Below are 25370 nucleotides of genomic sequence, written 5' to 3'. Positions count from 1 at the left end.
GACTTGTATAGGTCATGTGTTGACCTGTAGAGACAACATATCAAACAGAGCCTAGAGGCTTTAAAAATCCAGGACATGAGCTTACCTGAAAAATGGATGAGTCAACCTGTAGAGAAAATATATTTCTTTGTGTCGACCTATAGAGCATATGTGTCGACACATAGCTGCTTTTCATATGAAAATCAGTTTTTGATGCATTAAACATTTTCTTTGATGCATGAAACCTTTTATTTTATGCATGAACCTTTTATAAACCTTTTCCAATATGTTGTTATGCTTCCTAACGATAAAATGCATAACGAGACTTAAAGGATGTCGTCCAATGTACATAAACGCTAAAGTATCATAGTTTTGACATAATACAAAATACATCTAATAGAAAGTTGCACTCATAAGAATTTCCTTATAGAGCGTACCTCTGTGACCCGTGTCACATTTCCTAGATGTAGGTTATACCGAGGAATATTGTCCGATATGACAGAGAGCTATGACCCATATCCATAGTCCAGAACATGGGATCGGCCTAGGAAATTTACTTTGTGTTTGCATTCCATAATAATGAATCATTGAGTTATGTGTGTAAGATCCCAATTTTGACCCTAAGATCCCTCATGATATCTCATCATTTGCATTGACTTTGGGATCACACCTTGGCATCCTCCTTACCTCTTATTCATTGGGTTTGCATTGAGAGAGATCACCAAGCACATTTGATTGTATCATAATTTATTTTTCTTTGTTTACTAACCAAAATACCAAAATATGTCTATGTGTAGCTTTGTTTCTTTTGTAGGTAGTATGTGCATCCACCAATGCCTCATTAAGCCCATAACTAGGGTTTGAGACCCTCAGTGCAAGGAGATCAATCAAGAGATGGTTAAAAATGGTTCTAGACATCATATATGGATCCCCATGTTCTTAATTTATAATTTGGATCAAGAAATCATCAAGTGATTTTTAGTTTTATTCCTTTGATTTTCATTAATTCATATTAATTTTAATTCTGATCCAAAAAATATGAGAGTTTCACCAAAAAATTTAAATAAAATCCTCTTTCATTTTATGAATTAAAATTATTTTTTGGATCATTATTAATATTTTTCATGATTTAATTGATTTTGTGAATACTTTTAATTGTTTAAAAATACTTTTAAGTTTCCAAAAATTCTGAAATTTTTTCTCCAGCGTCCTTTGACCTTGTTTGACTTATGATAAATCTCATGGCCATTTCTTTGGTGTTTTGATGAGGTTTAGGAAATTGACCAACCATATTTAATTTAATGCATTATTTTTAATATTTTTAATTGATTAAATGCCAAATTAATTGTGTAGAGCCATTCTAATTGCCTTTGTGAGTTTGACTTGTATTGTTGGGATTTGGTCAAGGTCGATTTGACTTTGTTAGGTTAAGATCATTGGATTTAGGGGATTGATAGAATGTACATTCCATCTCCCAAAATGAATGAATGATCTTAACTTGGTAAAAGTCCTCCTTTGTCCAATTTGAGTTTGATTCATTTCCTTTCCCTCTTCATCTCAATTCCATTCTCTTCTCATTCATTTCATGGACCTATGATATCTCCATATCCTAAGGCTAGTCGATTGCAAAATCAACATAAGTATGGATGAGATTAGGTCCACCCCACTTTGCATATTCTTTTTGTGTGCGGTATGTTTCATGAGCATAGTTCATCGTATTATGTCTCTAATATGCATTAACACCAAAACTCTATTGCCCAACCTCAAATAGTTGTGACTTCTACATAAGTCCAATTACGATTGCTTAACGCGCTAAATTTTGACACAAAAGGCATAGCATTCTAGTTAGTGAGATTGTAAGTCTCCCATCTTTCATGGTATTGTGTGGAAACTTGGCATTTTTTCCTTCCTTTGGAAGATGTATTGGTTCAAGGATCCATGCTTGTGATAAGTAGGTTGAGTGTTCTCCAAAGAATGACTTAAACAAAAGAGCAAAAGCAAAAGAAATACTAAATTCTAACTTATTAACAACTAACATTTAATTTCAAGTCCTTTATTTTAATGCACTTTATTTTATTTTTTAACTTTATTCATTTTCCATTACATACCATTCTAATTGTTTATGTTAAATGACATTTTCACTTTGTCCACTTGGACCATTTTGTGATATATTTTGTTTGTGTATATTGTTGGTGTAAGCCCTAGAGGCCAATACTTTTGGTACTTGTATCGAATAATAAAAGGCTTTTTCTTTATTACGTTTGTTTAATAAAGTCCCTAGAATATCTAGTCCATTTAATGTATCAAGTGTGATTTGATCATGAGATCACATTAAACATAAGGACACTGTTCTTAAAGTATCCGTAGTCTAGCTTTATTGTGAAGTGGGATAACACTAAAGCATTAAGACTCTTATGTATATAGACTGATGATCACATCTCATGGATCATGGATAAGGAGTTATCAAGTATTAAACATAAGTATGAATATTAAGAGTAATATTTATACTGGATTGATCCACTATGAGAATACTATATAGAAAGTTATGCAAAGTGTCATAAGTTATTCTCATGGTGATAATTTTGTATACCACTCTTCGACCTAAAACCACTATGGACCCTAGATGTAGAGTCGAGTGGTTTATTGTTGATCCAACGTTGTCCGTAACTGGATAACCATAAAGACAATTGATGGGTACTCCACGAAGCATGCTGAGGGACATGAGTGACCTAGATGGAATTTGCCCATCCTACATAACAGAATAAATGTCTATGGGCCCAATATTGAACTGGACAAGGATAACACGGTCTATCCCTTGTGTTCAATATAGACATAAGGGCAAAAGGGTAATTATACACAGAAGTATTATCACAGAAGGTTTTGTCAGACCACATGACATTTTCGTGTCTTGGGTAGCAGTGATGTGTTGCTAGATACCGCTCACTGTTTATTATGTTAAATGCGTAATTTAATATAATTGCCAACGCCGCGAAAACCTACAGGGTCACACACAAAGGACGGATTGATGAGAGATAGAGTAACTAAGGAACACCGTAAGGTACGGTGCCCTTAAGTGAATCGTAGAACATCGTAATGTACGATGTACTTAAGTAGAATACGAAATATGGTAAGGTACCATGTGCTTAAGTGATTTTGGGCATATTATAAGATATGGGCCAAAATACACTTAAGTGGGCTTTTTAGCTTGAAGCCCGCACAAGTGGTTCTATAAATAGAACCCTTGTGCAGAAGCATTCATAACGGTTGGATTATTTTCGTTTTCTCTCTCTCTCTCTCTCTCTCTCTCTCTCTCTCTCACTCAAAGCCTTCATTCGTACCAGCTAGCACTGAGATTGAAGGAATCCGTTCGTGTGGACTGAGTAGAGACGTTGTCATCGTTCAACGTTCGTGATCGCTCCGTAGATCTGCATCAAAGATTTTGATCGTCACAAGAGATCTGCACCAAAGGTTTCAACCGTCACAAGAGGTAAATATTCTATCACTGATCATGACCATTCGTAAGGATCTCTAAAGGAGAAAATTTTAATTTCTGTTGCGTTTTGGACCGCAATTCTCCTTCATATATTGTGTTTGTTTGCGTGGTCTTTGACCATTAATGTACAAAATAAGAACAAAAACTCTAAAAAAAACATTTTCTGTGGACTGCTGGTTTGATCTGAGGCAATTGGACTTAGAATTTAGGCAACACTCCCTATGCAAAGGACTTGTCCAATGCCAACTTTCATGTAACCAAGTGCTTGAAATTTGAAACTCCATATGATACATCATTGAAGATCCATCTGAGTTCATCTGCAACATGATCATGGTGAAGCTGTTATATTGAACCTGTGATTTGTGCCATCTTGAAATTCATCTGCTACATGGGCAAAACTTGAAGAAGATCATGTAGTTGTCAGGCTTGGATATGGCTATCTTTATTTGATACCTTGCTCTTCAACTTGCTGTTTGTATATTGATTGTTGTGTGATTCTAAAGTCCAAGGAAATTATGGGTTTTTATATGACATTCTTGTCTATTGGATTGCAGCCCATTAGTCAAATCTTTTCAACTCTCAACTTTTAAATTTTATGCTTAGGATTAATCTCTTCATCTCCTCCCCACTTCTTTAATTTCAAAATCTCTCCCTCCTTTTAAAATCTTATTTGCTTGTGTTTGTTGTTTTCTAAACTTAGACTATATTGCAATTAGAAACTTTGGCCTTATGCCATTGAATTTTTAAATTCTTTTCTTAATCAAATTTGTAAATGAACTTAACTATACTTGACTTAAAATTTCAAAATCCAAAAAGAACTAACACTCATTCAAACATTTTTTTAGGCCCTTGTGCCTTTTAAACTTAAAATTTTGTTAAAAGCAATGTATCCACTTTGAAATTGATACCACGAACTACGAGGTTTTGATCCCTCATTTTATGTTGGTACATAGGTACAAGTCCGAAGGTCTTGTCAAACAAAAATATAATTAATGAATTCTTTTCTCATCCCTCCAATCTATTTGTTTTCAAACATCATTTGTACAAAAACACATATGCACACAAGAAATGGCTCCCTAGAAGTACCTTGGACACTTTGGGTGCTAACACCTTCCCTCTGTGTAACCAACCCCCTTACCTGTAATCTTTGGTATTTTATTAGTTTTGATTTGAAAACTTCTTATCTTTTGGATTTTGTTTGTACTTTTCCATTTTCCCTTGAAAATAATAAAAGCGCGGTGGCGACTCTTGTTTATTTGACGTCTAGCTTATCCATAGTTTGATGATCATGAATTTACCGCTACAGAGGTGCAAAGACAAAGTTTGATCAATAGAAATAGGTTTCAAGGGAAGAAAAAGAAGATTTTTTATTATGAACAGAAGATGAGCAGATGAAAAAAACGTGAAGAATGGAGTCTGGAGAGTGAGAGACGTTAGTTAGGAAATTGGGATGGGTTAATAGGGATTTATTTTTATTTGGGATAAATAAAATTCTTTAAATGACATTAATTATGATATTGATTAATTTTAAAAAAGATGATATTGATTGATTATTTTTTAGGGAAGAAAGAGATTTTAAATTATTTTATTTTAATCAGTTAAAATTTATTAATAGATAGTATTAATAAATATTTTGTCTGGGGTCTAAAAATATATTTTTTAGGGGGCCTTAGACTAATGTCTAATTTTCCTTGCATCTTGTAAGGTCGTGGGTGTTGGTAGGTTGTTTGTATGAAAAAATCCTTGTTCTTGAAAGCCACCGCCAGTTTCTAGTATTAACTTAACAAATTATATATGCAAATCAAAAAACATTTATTGTTACACATTAACAGTAGAATAATGGATAAATCTATACTCCAATGCATTGTCACAATTAAAATATTTCTCAAAAAGACATATACAGTATGTAGAAGAGAGTAAAAGAGTGGACATTTCATTGAGAATCTTCCTCTTTGACAATAATTATTTTCTTTCTTTCCTGTTTGATTTTCTCTCTATTATCATTTATATGCTTCCTATGCATCTTCTTGCAAAAACCAATAACTTATTCAATTAAGCTTTTTATCTTTTGGTCAATTTGAGGTACCTTAACCCTAATTTTGAATATAAGTTGATGAAATCAAAACAATAGAGAGTAGGGAGACAAAAAGCAGAAAAGAGAAACATTATTTTCTCTTTAAAAAATATAGCATCACCATTACCATATATTTCACCACCTTCATCAACTTTAACAATATAATATCACCATTATCATGTTAGACACAACATCAAAATCACAAACAACCTCACCAATCATCCACAAAATCGCGACAACCAAACACAGTAACAAAATAAAGAATCTAAAACGAAAGTAAATGAGAAGGAGAATCAAACCTAAAAGAAAAGAGGGAATCTGCGTTTTTCCAATCTCCTGAAAATCGCTCAGAACGCCACCGCGTACACGTAAAACCATTATGTCTGACCAATGCATCTTTGAGGAAACTCCGACGAACCAAGAAAGCTCTGTCGCAAGCCACGGAACGCTCAACCACGTGAAACAGCCTGCCGCCGCCACGAAATTGTGCCCAGAACTCGCTGTAAATATGGAAAATGAGAGGTCTTGCTTGGTGTACGTAAGTGAAACAACTTTATTTACATAGCGCAATAAGTTTTCTTTCCCAAGGGATAGATAGAGAGGCATTTCAATGACTTTTCATTTCTCAATGTGACTATTGAGTTGTTCAGTACTAAATGTATCGAGGAGAGTGATATTTTGCATGGAAATTGAAAAGGTAAGTTAAGTGTAGTAATGATATACTATTATTGTAGTAAAATTTGAATTTTAATCAAATAGATTGAATTATCCATAGTATTAGAAGCTTGAAAGGATGTAATCGTCAGTTTAATATACTAATATTTTATAAGTTAGATATCAGAAAATTCTCCTAGGATCATGGAAGCTTAAGCCCAACTAACCACCTTTGGAGGAATATTTAGATATACATTTGTTACTATTTATATTGTTCTCAAAAGTTTGCTTGTTCACCAAGCAAAACTCTAACTAACATAATTCAGCTAAAAAGCATAAAATAAGTCTAAGTCGAAATCTCTGTCGAGCAATATGTTTCGACATTTCTTTGTCTCTGTCGAGCAACCTGCTTCCACACAAGAAATTATAACTCAACATTTATCTATTGTCATAGTTCTCTCTTTCTGATCATTGTAACAATAGTTGTCGTATTGAAATTGTTCATGCACAAGTCTTTGGTGACTTGAAAGCTGCTCATGCCAGAGTTACAGATAGAAATGATCAAATTTATTCATTTGATTTTTCTTATCTCAACCTTGAGGACAAAACTAATTTTCTAGCGGTCAATAGTGATAGGATACATGATTTGTACTTTAGCCCAATAGAAAGGCTTAATAGAGAATTCATTATGTGTAATCTCGAATAGAAACCTTTTAGGTTGGATAGAGTGAGAATATCTCTCCTTTGAGAAACTCTTGACTCTGATATTATAGAAATTCCTCTCAGTAATTGAATTAATTTCAAACAATAATACATTTTCTTTTATTTTAATTTTGAGTTTATATCACTTCCATTAATACATATCATTTTCAACCTTATGCTTTCAAATAAAAAGAATTATGCATGAACATTAACTCTTAGTGAATTAAACAACACTAAATCTTAAGTGTGAACATTGAATAGTCAAAACACATGAATCTTGATAATTTATTGCCAACATTATGAACTAAATCAAGTAGGAGCATAAGGTGTCATCATCATCAAAAGATCTTTGTCAAGAGAGAATCAACCATCAAGGCTTGTGTAAACTTGTTAGCAGCAGATTCAGGCAAGCAAATGCAAACAATCATAGAACCATTACTACAATCATCTTCCCCTTCAGGTAAAAACACACAAACTTGAGGTGTAGGTGTTAAATCTATAGGACCAGCATAAATTGGCTTACCCCATCCAAAATCAGCACATTTATATATCGAAAATCTTGTCCATTGAGTTATTGTAAGCTTACCACCAAACTCAAGTTGCTTTGGCCTATCAACTTCGACATAATCAACGGTCGATCTCAAATATTCTTCTGTTACATTCTGTCTAGCTTCGCGAACCCAAAGGGTTGTATCTGGTAATTTCCCATTCACAAGCTCAGAAACATTACTTGTTGTGCAAGCAATACAAACCACATTGCCATAAAAACCTTCTTTCAATGGCGGATTCTTAAGCTTCTGTCTAGCATTGACAGAAAATGTTAACCTTAATTGGTAATCTAAAGGCTTCACATCAAGAGCTTTAACCCATGATCTCCAAATATGTGCAGCCATTGCATCAAATGTGGTGCAACCAGCATCATCAAATGGTTGAGCAAGTGATTTCAATTGGTTCTGAAACTCGCGGTTGATTCTATAACATTTTTGAACCGGCTTTGTTTTCCATAGCTTCATTGTTAAATCTGATCTTTCATCAATTCTCATGAACTCCATGTGTGGAAACTTCACTTCCGGTGGATCGCGTGGTTTGAAAATTTCTCTATTCCAGCACGGTTCAGGTTCTGTCACCAGCGTTCCGGTTTTCGCTGTTGCAGCCCATGCTCCTAGAAACTGCATAGCTCCCATTCCATCGCAGATACAATGACAAAGGCGTAAACCGATGCTAAATCCACCACATGTGAAGAGTGTTACCTGAGCTATAACAAGTGGCATTTCCAACACTTTGTATTGTTCTTCATTCGGAAATTTGAATATCAATGGTTCCCAACAAGGGTTTGGTGCTGCAAAATCACCTAGTTCGGATAAAGCTATGTTAGTTCTTGCTTCAACCATTAAAGCTCCTTGTAGTTCTTGTCCAAAGAACACTTCCAGTTTACCATTTTTTGTTTCTCTCAACCTTCCTGAGAGAGGGTAATAAGGAACCAAAACATCTGCTAGCGAACGGCGAAGTATTTCTGTGACTGCAGGTTTCTGGAAAGCCCCGGTCGAGTTGTCCGATTGATAAAAATACACGGTCGGTGTGAAAACGCGCGCCCCGATCATGTCATCGAGGTTTGAAAGGTACAAACTATCGCCGGGTTTAACAGGAATAGGCTTGGAGGGAGTAACGGAGAATTTGTTGATGATGGTGACTGGTATAGTCAAGGAATTGAGATGCAGTTCTTGAACCCATGGAGGAGCCATGAGAGATGAATGTGGTGAGGGTGTTCATTTGTGATGGTTGCATTTTGTAGAGACATAGTTGGATCAATCACACAAAGATTTGTAGAAGATGCAAAGAGGATTGAGAGAGTGTAATCAAGATTTGTAGGTTTGATGCTGGTGAATGGTGATGGATAAATATTATGATCCTTTATTTTATGATAAAGTGATTACTATAAATGTTAAACATTATAGCATTTCATTTTCACCCCAACTATTAAATAAATATAGATTCTGGATTTTCCTCATCATTTTATGTTACAATTTTTAACATTAGATATAACATCAATTTCTTCACTAAATTTTAAATATGTCCTAAAACTATTCATTGTTTCTTAAAAAAAAACATACTTGTAATGTAATGTCTTTCATCTTTATAGTAGCTCCTTTTCTAAATATATTATTTTTCTGAGAAATTCCAGCGTTTTCTGATAAATATTATTTTGGGAACATAAATTTACTCTCTCTCTCTTAAAAGATAAGCTTGTTAACGTGACGTGAGAATGAATAAAATAAATAATAGTTATTAAATTCATTTGTATGGCTAAGATTATAATATGATTTAAGAGAGTTATGTGTCAATAATGTGTTGTTCATATTTTCTAATTGAAAGGTAAATCTAAAATTGCACATGATTGATACATAACTCATTCGTTAGTTATACACTTATATCTAAGGAATACTATTTATTCTTTTCATTCTTATATATAAACAAGTTCATTCTCAGTAAATTCAAAATGACTAGACATGTAGTATTTATTCATTACATGAATCTTTTATCTCTTTATTAAAAATTTAAAATTAATACCAAATAATTCTTTGGAGAGGTTTTGCACTTAATTATTGAATTGAAATAAAATTATTTATAATATTATGTTCTGCTTTATTTTTCATTTTTTTATTTTTTAATATATATTCCCTTTTTTCTTCCCTAGATAATTATATATTGTCGGCCTCACTCTTCTCTTGGTGTGCTTGTGTTGCATTGAATAATTAAATATTATTATTGAAAGATCATGCATAGTAAAAATAAATATATATGAATTAACTATTTAGTTTTTCTTTTCTGTTTTTATATAGAAATTTTGTTGAACTTCGGTGAACCTTAATAACTATTTTAATAAAAATATAAATAATTATTAAAATAATTTAAATTTAATTTAAAACTATTTTAGAATTCGTTTGTATTTATAAACTAGTTTATAATTGGTTTGTAATTATAAACTAATTTTATATTTTAAATATTTTTAAAATTAAAATTTTAAATTTTATAAAAAGAAATTTAACTATTTTATTTTTGCTTTTTGTAAAAAAAACTATTCGGAATTTTTTTTCTAAAAGATTTACTTTTTCTAAATAAATATTTTTTTTTGTCAAAAGATTTTTTAATTTTATTTTTAAAAAAATTTATTTTGGAATAATTTTTTAATTTTGAAAAGAAAATACTTTCTTTTTTTCTGAATTTTTATTTATTTTCATTTCCACGATTCTTCGGTAACGGTGGCACCGTTTTCTCGAACACCCCCGTCCCTAGGAGGATCCCATCATTCGTTTCCTTAGTCCTTTTATCTATATCTATTATTATTATTTTATAACTCCTTCGACCGAGTCCTTTGTGCACACTGACGGAGGATTCCCTGGAGGATCCATTGACCAGTCGATGCTTATTGAGTATGTTGACCATGTGGCATTACGACTATGGCAGTGAGAGGTATATGTCTTTTATGTTTAACTTTAATTTGTTTATTATTGTGCCATGAAAGCTAACTGTAGATTTTTTTATATTTGTTTGTTAAAGGGTCGTCCCATACTGAAAGTGACTTCGCACGGATCAAAGCTGAAGGACTTACCGAAGATCCGATGCCTGAGCAGGTCAGACAGATTGTACGGGATTTAAGCTCCTTGTTTTTGCCCACTACTCCCTCATCATGCTTGACGCACCACTACTTATTGCGTTTATTGAAAGATGACACAAGGAGACATCTTCATTTCATCTTCAATTTGGGGAGATGACTATCACTCTAGATGATGTCTCATATTTGTTCCATCTCCCCATCAACGACAAATGTTGGACGACTTATGTTCTTAGCATGCCACTTGCATGTATATCTGATGCACGAGATTTGTGAGTTTTGAGATGGACATGTAAAAGGAGTTTGGCATCAATAGGGGCGCTCACCTTTGTATGTCTTGGCTTCGGAAGACGTACAACGAGCTTGTAGCGGCTGAGAGTTATGAGGTTGCCGTTAGGATGTACCGCTACATCTAATATCATGTACTCTCTTTGCGGAAAAGTCAGGTGTTTATACCGACGCCCGATACATGTGTCTATTCAGTAAACACGAGGTTACGAGTTAAGCATAGGGATGTGCTATGTTAACCATTCTGTATAAAGCACTTGGATTGACGACATATTTGGGACTATACAACTTATTGATTATTTGTGTCTGTTACAGGTATACTTGATATTATTATTTGTTGTTGATTTCTTATTTAATTGTTACGAATAACATTTTTTATTTATTATTTGTTATGTCTGTGTTTTGATATCAGTGCTGGATATACGAGCATTTCTCCATCATTTGTGACATGAGGGTGCAGTATTCCCTAGTGGGTGTCCCACGAGCGAAGAGATGGAAGGGGATGTAGTCACATCTGAATGGTGTTGTTGAGTACATGAGGAGGCTCGATGCGCTAACTATTGATGATGTCATCTGGACACCATACACTGATCATAGATTCAACCGTGAGTTTGAGGAATCTTCATTATATTCAAGTTATATGCGGTGGAAGACCATGGTTGCTAGACAATTGCCTGAGAGGTGTCTACGACAATATAGTTATGTTCAGAGTATCCCACGACCAGTTCCAGATATACCATATGCGGACATTGATTGGTGATTTCAGAGTAACTTCATCAGCTTTGGTCGTGCCATTAGAGATTGAGCAGTTAGGGTTCAGCATCCCTCGCAGTGTAAGGATGGTTGGTTAAAGTGGTACTTCATTGTATGACACCCTCGCATCATCCCACATGTTGAGGATACAGATGATATTGAGCCTTTTGATGCTAGGGTACCTATTGATGACGTGTCGTCACCTCCTACAGTTGATGCCGATGACCAGTAGATGATTGCAGTTATTATGGATAACTTCATGGATTTGGTAAATTCAAATAACGAGGTTTATCCTATATTAGCTCGTGCTGCACACATAGCTCGTGAGAGCCTATTTTTATATCTTTTGTATATTATGTATTATTTTTATACTACTCCATCATTTTCATCAGAAACTTTTTTATTAGATAATATGTTTGATCTTTTATTTATTATTTGTTATGTATGTGTTTTGATATTAGTGTTGGATATACAAGCATTTCTCCATCATTTGTGACATGAGGGTGTAGTATTCCCTAGTGGGTGTCCCACGAGCGAAGAGATGGAAAGGGATGCAGTCACATCCGGATGGTGTTGTTGAGTACATGAGGAGGCTCGATGCGCTAACTATTGATGATGTCATCTGGACACCATACACTAATCATAGATTCAACCGTGAGTTTAAGGAGTCTTCATTATATTCAAGTTATATGCGGTGGAAGACCATGGTTGCTAGACAATTGCTTGAGAGGTGCCTACGACAATATAGTTATGTTCAGAGTATCCCGCGACCAGTTCCAGATATACCATATACGGACATTGATTGGTGATTTCAGAGTAACTTCATCAGCTCTGGTTGTGCCATTAGAGATCGAGTAGTTAGGGTTTAGCATCCCTCGCATTGTGAGGATGGTTAGTTATAGTGGTACTTCATTGTATGACACCCTCACATCATCCCACATGTTGAGGATACAAATGATATTGAGCCTTCTGATGCTAGGGTACCTGTTGATGACGTGTCGTCGCCTCCTACAACTGATGTCGATGACCAGCAGATGATTGCAGTTATTATGGATAACTTCATGGATTTGGTAAATTCAAATAACGGGGTTTATACTATATTAGCTCGTGCTGCACACATAGCTCGTGAGAGCCTATTTTTATATCTTTTGTATATTATGTATTATTTGTATTATTTCTATACTACTCTGCCATCTTCATCGGAAAATTTTTTATTAGATAATATTTTTGATCTTTTATTTATTATTTGTTATGTCTGTGTTTTGATATCAGTGCTGGATATACAAGCATTTCTCCATCATTTGTGACATGAGGGTGCAGTATTCCCTAGTGGGTGTCCCACGAGCGAAGAGATGGAAGGGGATGCAATCACATCCGGATGGTGTTGTTGAGTACACGAGGAGGCTCGATGCGCTAACTATTGATGATGTCATCTAGACACCATACACTAATCATAGATTCAACCGTGAGTTTGAGGAGTCTTCATTATATTCAAGTTATATGCGGTGGAAGACCATGGTTGCTAGACAATTGCCTGCGAGGTATCTACGACAATATAGTTATGTTCAGAGTATCCCACAACCAGTTCCAGATATACCATATGCGGACATTGATTGGTGATTTCAGAGTAACTTCATCAACTCTGGTCGTGCCATTAGAGATCGAGCAGTTAGGGTTCAACATCCCTCGCAGTGTGAGGATGGTTAGTTAGAGTGGTACTTCATTGTATGACACCCTCGCATCATCCCACATGTTGAGGATACAAATGATATTGAGTCTTCTGATGCTAGGGTACCTGTTGATGACGTGTCGTCGCCTCCTACAGCTGATGCCGATGACCAGCAGATGATTGCAGTTATTATGGATAACTTCATGGATTTGGTAAATCCAAATAACGAGGTTTATACTATATTAGCTCGTGCTGCACATATAGCTTATGAGAGCATATTTTTATATCTTTTGTATATTATGTATTATTTGTATTATTTCTATACTACTCCGCCATCTTCATCAGAAACTTTTTTATTAGATAATATTTTTGATCTTTTATTCATGCAACATCAACATAAACTAACATTTATTATCAATTACATAACTTAAAAAAACGTTGTTAAATAAGAAAACCTAGACACTACAGATGATTATGAACGTTTCATTATCTACATTATGTCGTCAACAAACCTTGAAATCTTAGCATCTAACTCGATCGACCCCTTTCTTATCATACGACCAAATGATCTCCACATATCCTTCACATCTTCATCTGTTATCAACTCAATAAGGTTGTATTTCACCCCTTAAAATCTTCTATTTATACAATTTTGCATTTACTCTTTACCACGGTGCAATCACATTCATCCAAAACTATCGTCAAAGTCTTGAGTGTTCAAAATTTCAAACAATAAATTATCAGAAATTTTACTTTGGTTGAAATTTCCGATATCAACTAATAAATTTAAAATTTTCAAAAATAATTGAAACACATCCAAAATTTTAAAATTTCCGATGTCAAAATTTTACCGCACTAAAATTTTTATTTTTGTTTATCGGAAATTTCAACATGGGCAATTTTGACCATTTATTTTTAATTATGGGCAATTTTGACCATTTGAAAGTATGGAGTGCCGGATTTAACTCTTAGAATTGGACGGGCTGCCTGATTCCACTGGCTTCGAATGAACAAATCAGAACTCCAGTTGCCGGAAAACACCGCCGCTTTGGTCGTCGCAGGAGAAGAAAGGCCGCCTGAAACAGTGAGAAGGTTATAGGTTTTCCTTATTCATCTCTTATTTTTTCCTCTCGAAAATACGATTTCAGCTATTGCATTATTCACAAATTAGGTTTTCTGAGCTTAATTTATTGTATTAATAAAATTTGATTATGCATTGAAATTCTGTGTTTATCAACCATCTAAAGCTCCGATACCCTAAAATGTTGAATTCTTCATTCATTTGTTTTCTAATTGTTGGGTATTCTGTTAAATGCACTTTTAAAAAAATATTGTTGTTGTTGCCTTTATTCCAGAGGGACACATACCGAAGATGAATACTCTGAGCAAACAAAACAATAGAACCAAAGACGGAGAGGATGAAACCAATAGAGCTCATTCAACAATGTTCGAAAGCGAACATAAGCATTATAACAAGGTCAAAAGCAATGAATGTGAAGATGATGACCATGAAAAGAAAGTGAAAAAGAAGAAGAAACTAATTGAGGGAGGCAGACTTGACCAAGGAAAGACGAAAAAGAACAAGAATAAACCAAGTCACAAAAGAAAAAGTAACAAGGACAATGAGTTTAATAGCAATCAAGGTGAAGTTAATGATCAAGGCAAACCGATGAAGAAAAAAAAGGAAGCAAAGGCGATTACAACGGATGAATCTCCTAAACCCAAACGGGTAACTTTTTCCAATCAAGTGGAGGAGTTTTGTTGTGATGGCTTAGTGCGTGGGAAACGTTTTACACCCGAAGAAGATGAGAAAATCAAAGCAGCTGTTTATGATTATATAGATTCTCATGGTTTGGGAGAGGAAGGTGTAGATATGATTCTTCATATCAAATCCAACCCTTCAGTTAGAGGTTGTTGGAAGGTTATTGCACAAGCCCTACCTCATAGGCCTCCCGATAGTGTGTCTAAACGCGGTCATGTTTTGTTTGAAAACAATGTGGAATTTGAGTGGACACCTGATGAGCGTGAATTTATATTGAAGGCTTACGAGCAACATGGACCTGATTGGAGGGCAATAGCTGATGCTTTGGGTAAAAGTCGAAATCAGGTCAAAGATTTGTGGCGCAGATTAAAGTGTACTGGGAGAAATAAAGGACATTGGTCCCAAGAGGAGTATCAAACTTTATTTAATTTAGTAAACCTCGATCTCCGTGCGAGGGCTTTAGAGCCTTATAGAAAATCCCAACATGGTATGTTGAGAGATAATATTTGTTGGGAAGCAATTAGTCAGAAGTTGAAAACCCGAGACAGTGCAATTTGCTGCAAGAAGTGGTATGGACAGTTGATATCACCAATGACTGCTAGTGGTGAATGGTTAGAATCCGATGACTTCCGCTTGATAGATGCTTTATATGCTTTGGATGCTTGCTGCATGGAAGAGGTAGACTGGGACAATCTAATTGAGTATAGGTCTGGTGATGCATGCAGACAACGATGGGATCAAATGGTCCAACATATTGGCAATCGTGCAGGGAAGTCATTTATTGAGCAGGTTGAAATTCTTGCAAAGAGATTCTGTCCAGACTTATTGGAGGCAAGAGAGGCTTTTGACAACAAGCCTGTGATTTGTTGAGGTTTCTATTCTCTAACATGGTTTACCTTGGGGTGAAATAATTTTATTAAACCAGAATGTATTATGCCATGATGCGTACGGCGTTTTTTGTGGGATCATCGATGCTTTTCTGCTGTATTTCAGAAAATAGACTTAGTATTGGATTTTGAGGGTGATATAGGAATGCTTTCTTGTGATAAAAATTTGACCCTTGTTCTTTTGTTCCTATTTAAAGTAAGTTAAACTTTATTTGTAAGTGTTTGTTTTGATTAAAATAATAGTTTGGTATTGGCTATTTCCGCCAGTTGTTTATGGCCTGTTAGTCCTATTAAATTACTAGCTCCAATGTGAATTTCATTTGGTGAGAAACAAAATCTGAGGCCTATTTATTTGATCAAGAAACAATCTGTGGTTGGTCATAATTATATTTGTTTTTATGAGAATGATGGAAGTCAGATACATATATTATAGAAGTTGTGCATGTTCTATGCCCTCTTAAATGTTTTGGCTAACAAGCATCGGGAAAAATTCACTGTAAATTATGCATTTGTTTCACTGTAAAGACGGTGTTCATGTTATTAGTTGTAGCAGTAATTTCAAACGTATATTGCTTGTACTTGTCTGCTGTGATTTGTTTTCCACTTCTTATTTTTATTTCAACTTGTTGTGTTATGTCTGGTTAATGCTGCTCTTAGTTTTGGTTTAACTTTCTTTAGTTTTTTTCTTTCTCTTTGGGTTTTGAGACTTGGATGGATGATCACTCAACATGAGAAGTTAGTCATTAATTTTCTTCTGTTATCTCTAGTAGGAGGTTAATTATTTCTTATTGAATGGCTTGGTTCTGATTATTTTCCTTTTCATCTTAATGTCAGTCTTGTTTTGTGGATTTATCTGCAGCAAGGACACAAGTTTGATTCACTAAATGACACATATTTGTTAATGACTAACTTTGAATCTGCATTGTTTTATTACCTGCCAAAAGTATGCAAATTGTCATTTCACTACAATCATTCTTTGTACATGTGTGGTCTTCATCATTCTTCAACCATAAGTCAATGAAGTAAGTCTTAAGAGTCCCATTCTTTGCATTGTCAAGACAATATGATTGTGATGGACAAGTGTAATGATGAAAATGTATTGGCAAGATTCACTAAAAATAAGTACAAGCTCTTGTTAGCAAGTTGGAAATTGGCTGAGAGAATATATAAAAGAATGTGAACTAGAAATTAACTTCTTTAATCTATGGTCAGTTAAAAGAGTTAGAGAAGGATGCTACTAATATGTTCTTTTAATGTCAGTTAGACTTCTAATCAGTTTTGCATAATGAACCAATTATATCACTATTATTTTTCATCAGTTTTTGAACTGCCTTGCTGCAAAATATAAAGTAGTAAGGTTTGACAGGTTTTATGGTTTTCGGTAATATGGACAATCTGGCTGTCTAGAAAGATGTTTAGATGTTCATTTCTTATTCATTCAACAGCCTTTCATTTGGATCTTGTTAATTGACTCTGGTGCTATTATTAGTGTAAGGCTACCAAATGCTAATTTCTCTGTTGCGGAGTATTCTGGAATAGTGACTTTCTCACCTTGTTCTAGCCTTACAGGAGTATTGTACATACATTCCTGAATTTTCCATTAACTTGCATTCAGTGTAAAAAGAATGTGTTCATTGTTTCATTAACTGAATTGCATTGTTTCATTTGATGACTCAAAATGTCTTATATCAGACCAGAAGCAACAAATATCAGGGCATGCATTAGGAAATCTGCATGGAGATGAGTTGCGGATTGCATCAAGCAGGTTTAGTTTTCTATTATAGCAAATTGTTTTACAAACTAATTTTGTGCATATCTTGATACAATTTGATGTATAGATGACTCAAGTCAAATGAAAGTTTAACCTTTGATATTCAAGCCCCTTCATACCATTTTAGCATTTTTGGAAAGTTAATGCTGTCAAATAGAATGTTGTAAACAACAGTTTGTCAAATAGCTAATTCTTTTGAATAAACATTCTAAAATCTTAAGAAAAAGTTTATGGATGTTCTAGAAAAAATGTTTAAGTAAATTCTCTCATGAATATCGTGTTTACTGAACAATTGTATTAGGTTTTTTACTAACTTTTTTCAAACTCTGCAATAAGCAAAATCTGACCCTGCAGCAAGCATTTTTAGAAATTCCCTGCAGCAAGCATTTTTCCTTGAAATAGACATTGTAACTTTGTAAGCAAACAAAAATTAGCTGGTTTTAGAAATTAGAAAAGAATATAAAATCTGATTAGTTGATGTTTCCTCCTTTTCTTAAATGATTTGCGGCTTTGTGTTTTATGACCCCGCTGCTGATTCCGTGTTTCTTGCCGCTTGCAGGAGGGCATCCACTGAACTTGATACATTTACAGACAAAGCTTTAGTTGTGAAATGAAGCTTCTCTGGTGTTTGTAACCCTTCTGGATTTTTACTTTAGTGGTACATTTTAAGTTACTTTTCAGTCACATCCATTGTTAGTTTGTGTTTAGAACAATTAAGGTTGATTGCAATTGTTGGGTGATTGTGATATGAAGTCATGTGGTTAGGACTTAGAAACTTGCTCTGTCTATTACTAGCAATAGCAACCAAATTGGTACGAGTTCTTGCTTATTTTTTCATTGAAACTGAATGTTATGAACAACCGACACCCCTTGAATTTCCGGAAGCAAGTTTTAGCTATTATCTGAACTGGATTTCAAGATAAACTTAGCTTTTGAGTTATTATGTCTGCTTATAGCCATAACATTGAGCATATGTATTCTACAAGGTGATCAAGAATTATTATCACATATATGGTATACTGATGAATCATGTAAATGCATCTTGTAATTCTGTTTGTGTTAGTAAATTGAGTTGTGTTTTGTTTTGACTGTCTGAATTTGTTCTGATGTCTTGCACTGCAAGGACAGACATTCGATACAAATCTTGTTATTAACATAGATTTTATTGTTATTATAGTTTTTTAAAATTAATTTAGGACTTTTATAATATGTTTACAATGGAAAAGCATTGTTCTCCTAATAGAATGGAACATGATAACCAGAAATCATTGCATAAGTCTCTTTCTCATTAAGCATTTTCATATCATTGTGACAGGGAGTTGTTTTTTGTGTGACTGGGAGTTGTTTTTTGTGTGTGCAGATCAAGCGTTTGGTTCTAAACAGAAAATCTATAGTTGTAAATCAATTCAATTTATTTATTTATTTTGGATACCAATTTTTTTACTTTTTTTTTAAGTCGGTAATAAGTGGTATATATTGGGTACGTTAACTCAATTTTTTTCTAATGAGATAAAGGGATAAATTATGGATTTACAATTCTTAAACTTCAATCCATTGCATTGAAATTGATTCACAACCAAGTTCTTCATCTTATGCCGAGAGAAATTGGAGCAAATGTGAATTTATTCATTCATTGAAAATGAATAGGTTTAATCCAAAAAGGTTGAGGATTTAGTTTCTGTTCATATAAATCTCCGTCTTCTTTTGAAAAAGAGTAAGGCTTATAATGAATGAGTAACAAAAATGTGGGATATAGGAGATGAATTGGATCTATTTGATGGAACCGATATACTTGAAGTTGTTAGTCTATCTCTTGATGAACTAGTATTAAAAACCGCCCTTTTAAAAACCACAATTCCATGATTTAAAACCACAATTCCATGATTTATTGACTCTTTTTGAGTTGATTATTTTTTATTTAATGCTTTATTGTCATTAAAACAATATCATTTATTTTTTATTTTTATAATTGTATTTAAAAAAATTTATACTAGCGTACCCATACCTTAGTTTTTTTTTAAATGTTGTATTTCATACTAATATCCTCACCGAGTATCGGATATGTATCTGTACCTTTGCAACGTAGTTAAATCCTTGGCGAAAAGTAAAAAATACCCTCGATTTTTGGAGATACATCTCCGAACGCACTGTTGCCTCACTTTTCCAAAATTTAATCCTGAGATGCATCTTGTTTTAAGGTTTGTTTGCATATGCATCTCCAAAATAACCCTTAATTTCAAATTCAAGGAGAATTTGGAGAAGCATCTCCGGACGTGTTTAATGTATATATATTGCGTCAAACCCTCCCTCTTCTCCTTCTACATTTTCTGAAACTTTTTCATCCTCAACTTCATTGGAGCTCGTAGCCATATACTTCCAGTCCATTTTTCAAGCTTCTTTAAGGATAAAATCTACCTCTACTACAACCATTTCAATCCCAACTTCACTTATTCATCCTCAACACTTTTTTGAGTAAGTTTTTCATTTAACTTATTTTGATTTTTGATTAATGTATTAGATAAAATAGCATTTTATAAATTATAGGGAGTAGTCAAATTTGTACTAGATAGTTGTTAGAGACATGCATTATGATTTGATTGCATCTTGGGTTGTTAGGGCAAGACTGGTATCAGTTTCTGCCATTAATGCATACACGAGTTTTTTCAGAGATGCATCTCCGAATTTGCGGTTTATTGATTTTTGAAGATGTATATTCGAAAATTTTCTTGATGATAACTAATGTATTTTTCTCGTATTGTTTCAGGGAAAATGGCTGCAAACAACGACGACAGACTGAGACTCAGCCGTGAGACCAAGCACACATCTGTTTGATGTGAGAGGGCTAGGCTTCAGAATTAACAGGTGGGAGTTAGGCGACGAATCATCCCTAGGCCTCATGAGGGGGAAACATCAACTTCTAGAAGCCGTCTGTCACAGGGTCTTTAACCCAGTGGTACGTCTCCCCTGATCATGTAGACCAAGAGGAAGTTTCTCCTGTTGTGCATGATGGTGTTCCTCCATTTGCATACCCTTTTCTAAGAGGATCCTCTGACACCTCCTTAGTGATATACTATAGAGATCATATTGTTGGGCATGTATGGGCTATAAAGGCATTTTTGTTAATGATTGTTATTTATATGTTTTAAAAATTTGTCTTGTGACTGATATTTTGTTTTTTTATGTATTAACAGGAGCACGATTGTTTGAAGTTTGTTAACCACAACAGAAAGATAGAGTAACCGGATGTACATCTTTTTGCTCTTGAAGGTTCGGATGCGAGACACACATATTGTCTGTTATAACCCTCATTTTTCTCCACTAATACAATTTAATCGTTATAAGCTTCATTCATTCTTTCTAATAAATTAATAACAAAAGCGCAAAGATTAAAAAATGGTTAAATAGATGTACATCCATTTTAACTGTTGAGTTTGCGAGACGCAAGTTGTACAACATGATCGTTTCAATTCTCATTTTTTTATATAAACTAAAATTAGATTAAAAAGGGAATAACTAAATGCACATCATTTTATCCTCTAGTAAACGAACACAAGTCGTACGACTTGTTTTAGTTCGAGTGCTCGTTTTCCTCATAAAAACAATGACAACCAACAAACGTCTTATTTCCATCATAACACGAGTAAATCTTTTTACGAAATTTTCTCGCCACTGCGCAATCAATTTTTTTATTTAAAATCAATCAACTTACAAGTTTTTGTTATAAAACTAAGTAGCTTTGCATTCTCCATCACACCGGGAGATACGTAAAAGTAACAGCCAAATTTTGTCAAACACTTTAATAAAAAACTTTTTTTCTTTCTTGTAAATATGTCGTAATAAATAGGAGAAATCAAATACATAAGGGTTAACGCTATATTTCGTAAAATTAATAGATGTAACTGTTACTTAAATGGATGTCGTAGGGAGCTAACACCTTTCCTACGCATAATCGATTTTCGGACCTAAATTTGGTGGTGATGGTCATATTTTTGCTCTTTAAGGGTTTTATCAACGTTTTTCCTATAAAAATAAACTTTGATGACGACTTTATTGCCTTTCGAGTGTGTTATCGCTCGGATATTTTTCCCATTGCGGGAGATGATATTAGGGATTCTTAATGTGATCAGAGATGATAATATCATAAAGTGAAAAAAAGTAGGATCATAGTTGTATTGCTCTTGATACCATGTTAAACTTTGCCCATTAAACATCTTAATCAAATGCCAATTTGCATTAATGAAAAATCACTGACACAATAAAAATAAAAGTGAAAAAGAAATATGATTTTTAATTTCAACCAACAAGTGCGCTTTTATATATATATATATATATATATATATATATATATATATATATATATATATATATATATATATATATATATATATATAATTAGCCCAATAAAAGAGGATGGTTGTTATAATTGTTATTCATAACTATTAGTTGCTAAACAAAACTATTAATTAATAATGCAAAAAATTAAAAAGTTTTAGCACTAATAATGAAGTGATTGAAAATACAAATGAAAAACTTTTAACTTCAAAAATAAATTAAGAGATATTTAAAAATTCACTCTCACACACATTACCCCAACACAATTTAACATATGAGCTTTTCAATGATAACCGAATAATAATGTTTATATTAGAATTAGAATTGATATTGTTTGATGATGTAGGATTTTGGAATCGATGATGTTAGTCTTCGATACAATGACGGGGAATGAATCTGCAAGGTTAGCACTCTAACAATCAAATCAGTTATAAAGTCCAAGATGAGTATAGTAAAAAATGGAGATCGTAAAAGTGTACTTTAAATCTCAAGTGTGCTGACTATATACATTCTCAATTGGATTATGTGTGGTTGGGGCTTCATACTAGGCCTTTGACCGATCCAAAATAGTTGCCTCTAAGTCTTGTCGGGCATTTACTATCCGGGAAATTTCAAAGTTGCGGTTGACGTCTGTCTATCTCGTCCGATCATAGTGAAAAGAATGAAAGTCATGGAACAGTTAGACAAGTAATGGGGAACAAACACATTGAATGTTTTTCTATCATCGGGACATTTTGTAACACCCTATTGTCCCCACGCATAAATAAACATAAATCAGAGTATTCATCAAAACAAAAAAGGATGTCACACATTCTCTTTTCAAAACATACATGCTCTATAACACTTCAAAAAGATAGTAACAATAATCAACATCTTCTCTTAGGGTATCTTCACATCCTCACCTTCACTTAAGGTATCATCGGAGCGGAATTTCTCACTAATAAAGCATGCAATCAGTAAGTCATTTAATTTCAAAGACTTGATAACATAAATGAAATCATAAATGCAATCTCTTACAAACCTCAAAACATCAACCATTAGAGTATACTTTAACTCTCTACTCAACACAACAAAAGATAAATCACAAACGTGTCCCCCATTATTACAAATAAAAGTATGTAACTAAACGCAAAAAGAAAAAGAAGAAACAACCTCATGGCATCCTCCATTCTATACAACAACTCAGTTACTGATCGGTAAATTAGCAAGTGTATTAATCTGTCAATATAGAAATAATGAGAAATCCAAAAGTATCGATCTCAAGGACTACGTGATGATATAGAGTTCGAATTTCAATTCAGTTAAACAAAAGCAATTAGGGGTTTTGTTTGGGCTTTAATTCAAAAGAGAAAATAAAAGCAAATTAAATAGAGTAGAAAATACTATGAGTAGAGCATACTAGAAATGGGTGTTTGAATCTGAATAACAATCATAAATTGACCTTATAACGACTTATTTTATTCCTACTGATTATCGGTTCTCAAGTATGTTTGCTCATAAGTCCTTAGTGAGCAATTCTTTAATCATTCAAATTAATTCATATGTTCATAGTGAATTATAGATGAAATTAGCCAGTTAAATATAAAGAATAATATGGTTTCTATAGGGTATCCATATTCTTAGGTGATATCTAATATAAAATACTTGAATCAAGCATTACTATGAAAGTCCTTCCTAACAGGTAACCGTAAATCAATTCTCAATTTGATCGAAAGAGAAAGCATTCAACTTAGTTAAAATAAATCAGAATAATAGGAAATATAGTTCATTACAAGGTTCAATTCATAACAATAAAAAAAATTCAAGAACAGGGACACCCTATATCATTAGGGGGTTTAGTTACTTATAATAATAAAAATAAAAATAAACATTTGAATCTGGTCAAAAATTACAGAAAGAGGAAAATGAAGAGTCTTCAATGGAGAAAATCCCTTAAAGGTGATGCTCAACCTTGATCTACTATATTTTCAGCTTCTAATTCGTGTTATGTCGTCAAAAATTAAGTCTCACCCTAAAAAAATCACTTTTTGGCCTTAAATACTCGAAATTCAGTTTTTATACGATTTTTGGCGTCCATACGGATACAGGGGTGTATGTGTGTAGCGGTAAATTCATGACCATCAAACTATGGATAAGCTTAATGCCAATAAAATCATAGTCGCCACCGCGCTTTTATTGTTTCCAAAGGAAAAGGAAAAAGTACGAACAAAATCCAAAGATAAGAAGTTTTCAAATCAAAACTAATAAAATGCCAGAGATTACAGGTAAGAGGATTAATTACACAAAGGGAAGGTGTTAGCACCCAAAGTGTCCTAGGTACTCCTAGGGAGCCCTTTTTTATGTGTGCATGTGTTTTTGGTATAAATGATGTTTGATGAAATAGAGTGTGGGGATGAGAAAAGAATTCATTGATTATATTTTTGTGTTTGACAAAACCTTCGGTCTTGTGCCTACGTAACAACATAAAAATGAGGGATCAAAACCTCGTAGTTCGTGGTAAAAATTTCAAATGAGTTGGTGAATTGATTTTAACAAAAGTTTAATAAGAAAATGACACAAAAGGCCAAAATTTTGAATGATGTTGTTAGTTCTTTTTGTCTTTTGAAATTTAAGTCAATATAGTTAAGTTTATTTACAAAATTTGATTTAAGAAAAGAAGTCTAAAAATTCAACGGCATAAGGCCAAAGTTTCTAATCATTAAAACATGTCTAAGTTTGAAATCACAAGCAAAGAAAGTTTTTAAAAGGAGGGAGAGATTTTGAAATTTAAGAAATTGGAGGAGATGAAGAGACTATCCTAAGCAAAAATTAAAAGTTAAGAGTTTGAAAAGATCTGAGCAATGAGATGCAATCCAACAGACAAGAATGTCATATAGAAATCCATTTTCCTTTGGACTTTGGTCAAGCAATCATCAATAAGCAATGAGCAATATCCATACATCATGAAGATCAGGGCATCAAATAAAGATAGCCACATCCAAGCAAGCATTTCAATAGTTAGTAGTCTTCATTGTCTTCAAATGTATCAGATGAAATATTCCTTGATCAACTAAAAAAAACATCAGACATAGGCAATAACAGAATAACAATTAAGCACAAAGAAAAAGTAGCAGATAAATCAAAGAGATCTAAAGTCATGCATCAGATGAAAGTCAATTGTCAAGGATAACTTAGTCTCAAATGTTGGTATTGGCCAAGTCCTTTAGCATAGGGAGTGTTGCCTAATCCTAAGTCCAAAAGTTTAGATCAAGTCTCAACAGTCCATCAAATGTTTTTTAGGGTTTTTGTTGTTATTATGTGTTTTAAGGTCCTAAGACCACAAACAAAATCAAAAGCAAACAAATAATATATACAATCATAAGATATGGCTCAAATGAGCAAAAATAAAAATGG

The 25370-nt window shown here is 33.6% G+C and overlaps 2 protein-coding genes across 3 annotated transcripts; one reads left to right on the top strand and one right to left on the bottom strand.

The window, feature by feature from the left end:
* Window positions 1-7036: 7036 nt before the first annotated feature.
* On the bottom strand, window positions 7037-8664 carry LOC127115411 (omega-hydroxypalmitate O-feruloyl transferase). The gene has a single exon (XM_051046967.1). It carries the CDS (start codon window positions 8642-8644, stop codon window positions 7241-7243), a length of 1404 nt encoding a protein of 467 aa, XP_050902924.1. The 5' UTR covers window positions 8645-8664; the 3' UTR covers window positions 7037-7240.
* A 5478-nt stretch (window positions 8665-14142) lies between these two features.
* Window positions 14143-18733, top strand: LOC127093792 (RNA polymerase I termination factor). Of its 2 annotated transcripts, XR_007792604.1 has the most exons (4): window positions 14143-14317; window positions 14581-16070; window positions 17567-17639; window positions 18205-18733. XR_007792604.1 is itself a non-coding variant. In XM_051032718.1 (2 exons), exon 2 carries the CDS (start codon window positions 14598-14600, stop codon window positions 15855-15857), a length of 1260 nt encoding a protein of 419 aa, XP_050888675.1. In that variant the 5' UTR covers window positions 14143-14317; window positions 14581-14597; the 3' UTR covers window positions 15858-16148. The 2 variants fall into 2 exon arrangements, 1 of the variants encoding a protein (XP_050888675.1); XM_051032718.1 differs by lacking the exons at window positions 17567-17639; window positions 18205-18733 and having other exon boundaries at window positions 14581-16148.
* The last annotated feature ends 6637 nt before the right edge of the window (window positions 18734-25370 follow it).

This window comes from Lathyrus oleraceus, chromosome 1 (assembly GCF_024323335.1).
Source record: "Lathyrus oleraceus cultivar Zhongwan6 chromosome 1, CAAS_Psat_ZW6_1.0, whole genome shotgun sequence".
Classification (NCBI taxonomy): domain Eukaryota; kingdom Viridiplantae; phylum Streptophyta; class Magnoliopsida; order Fabales; family Fabaceae; genus Lathyrus; species Lathyrus oleraceus.
Note: the sequence above shows the minus strand (reverse complement) of the source record. Positions and strands in the feature narration are given on the sequence as shown.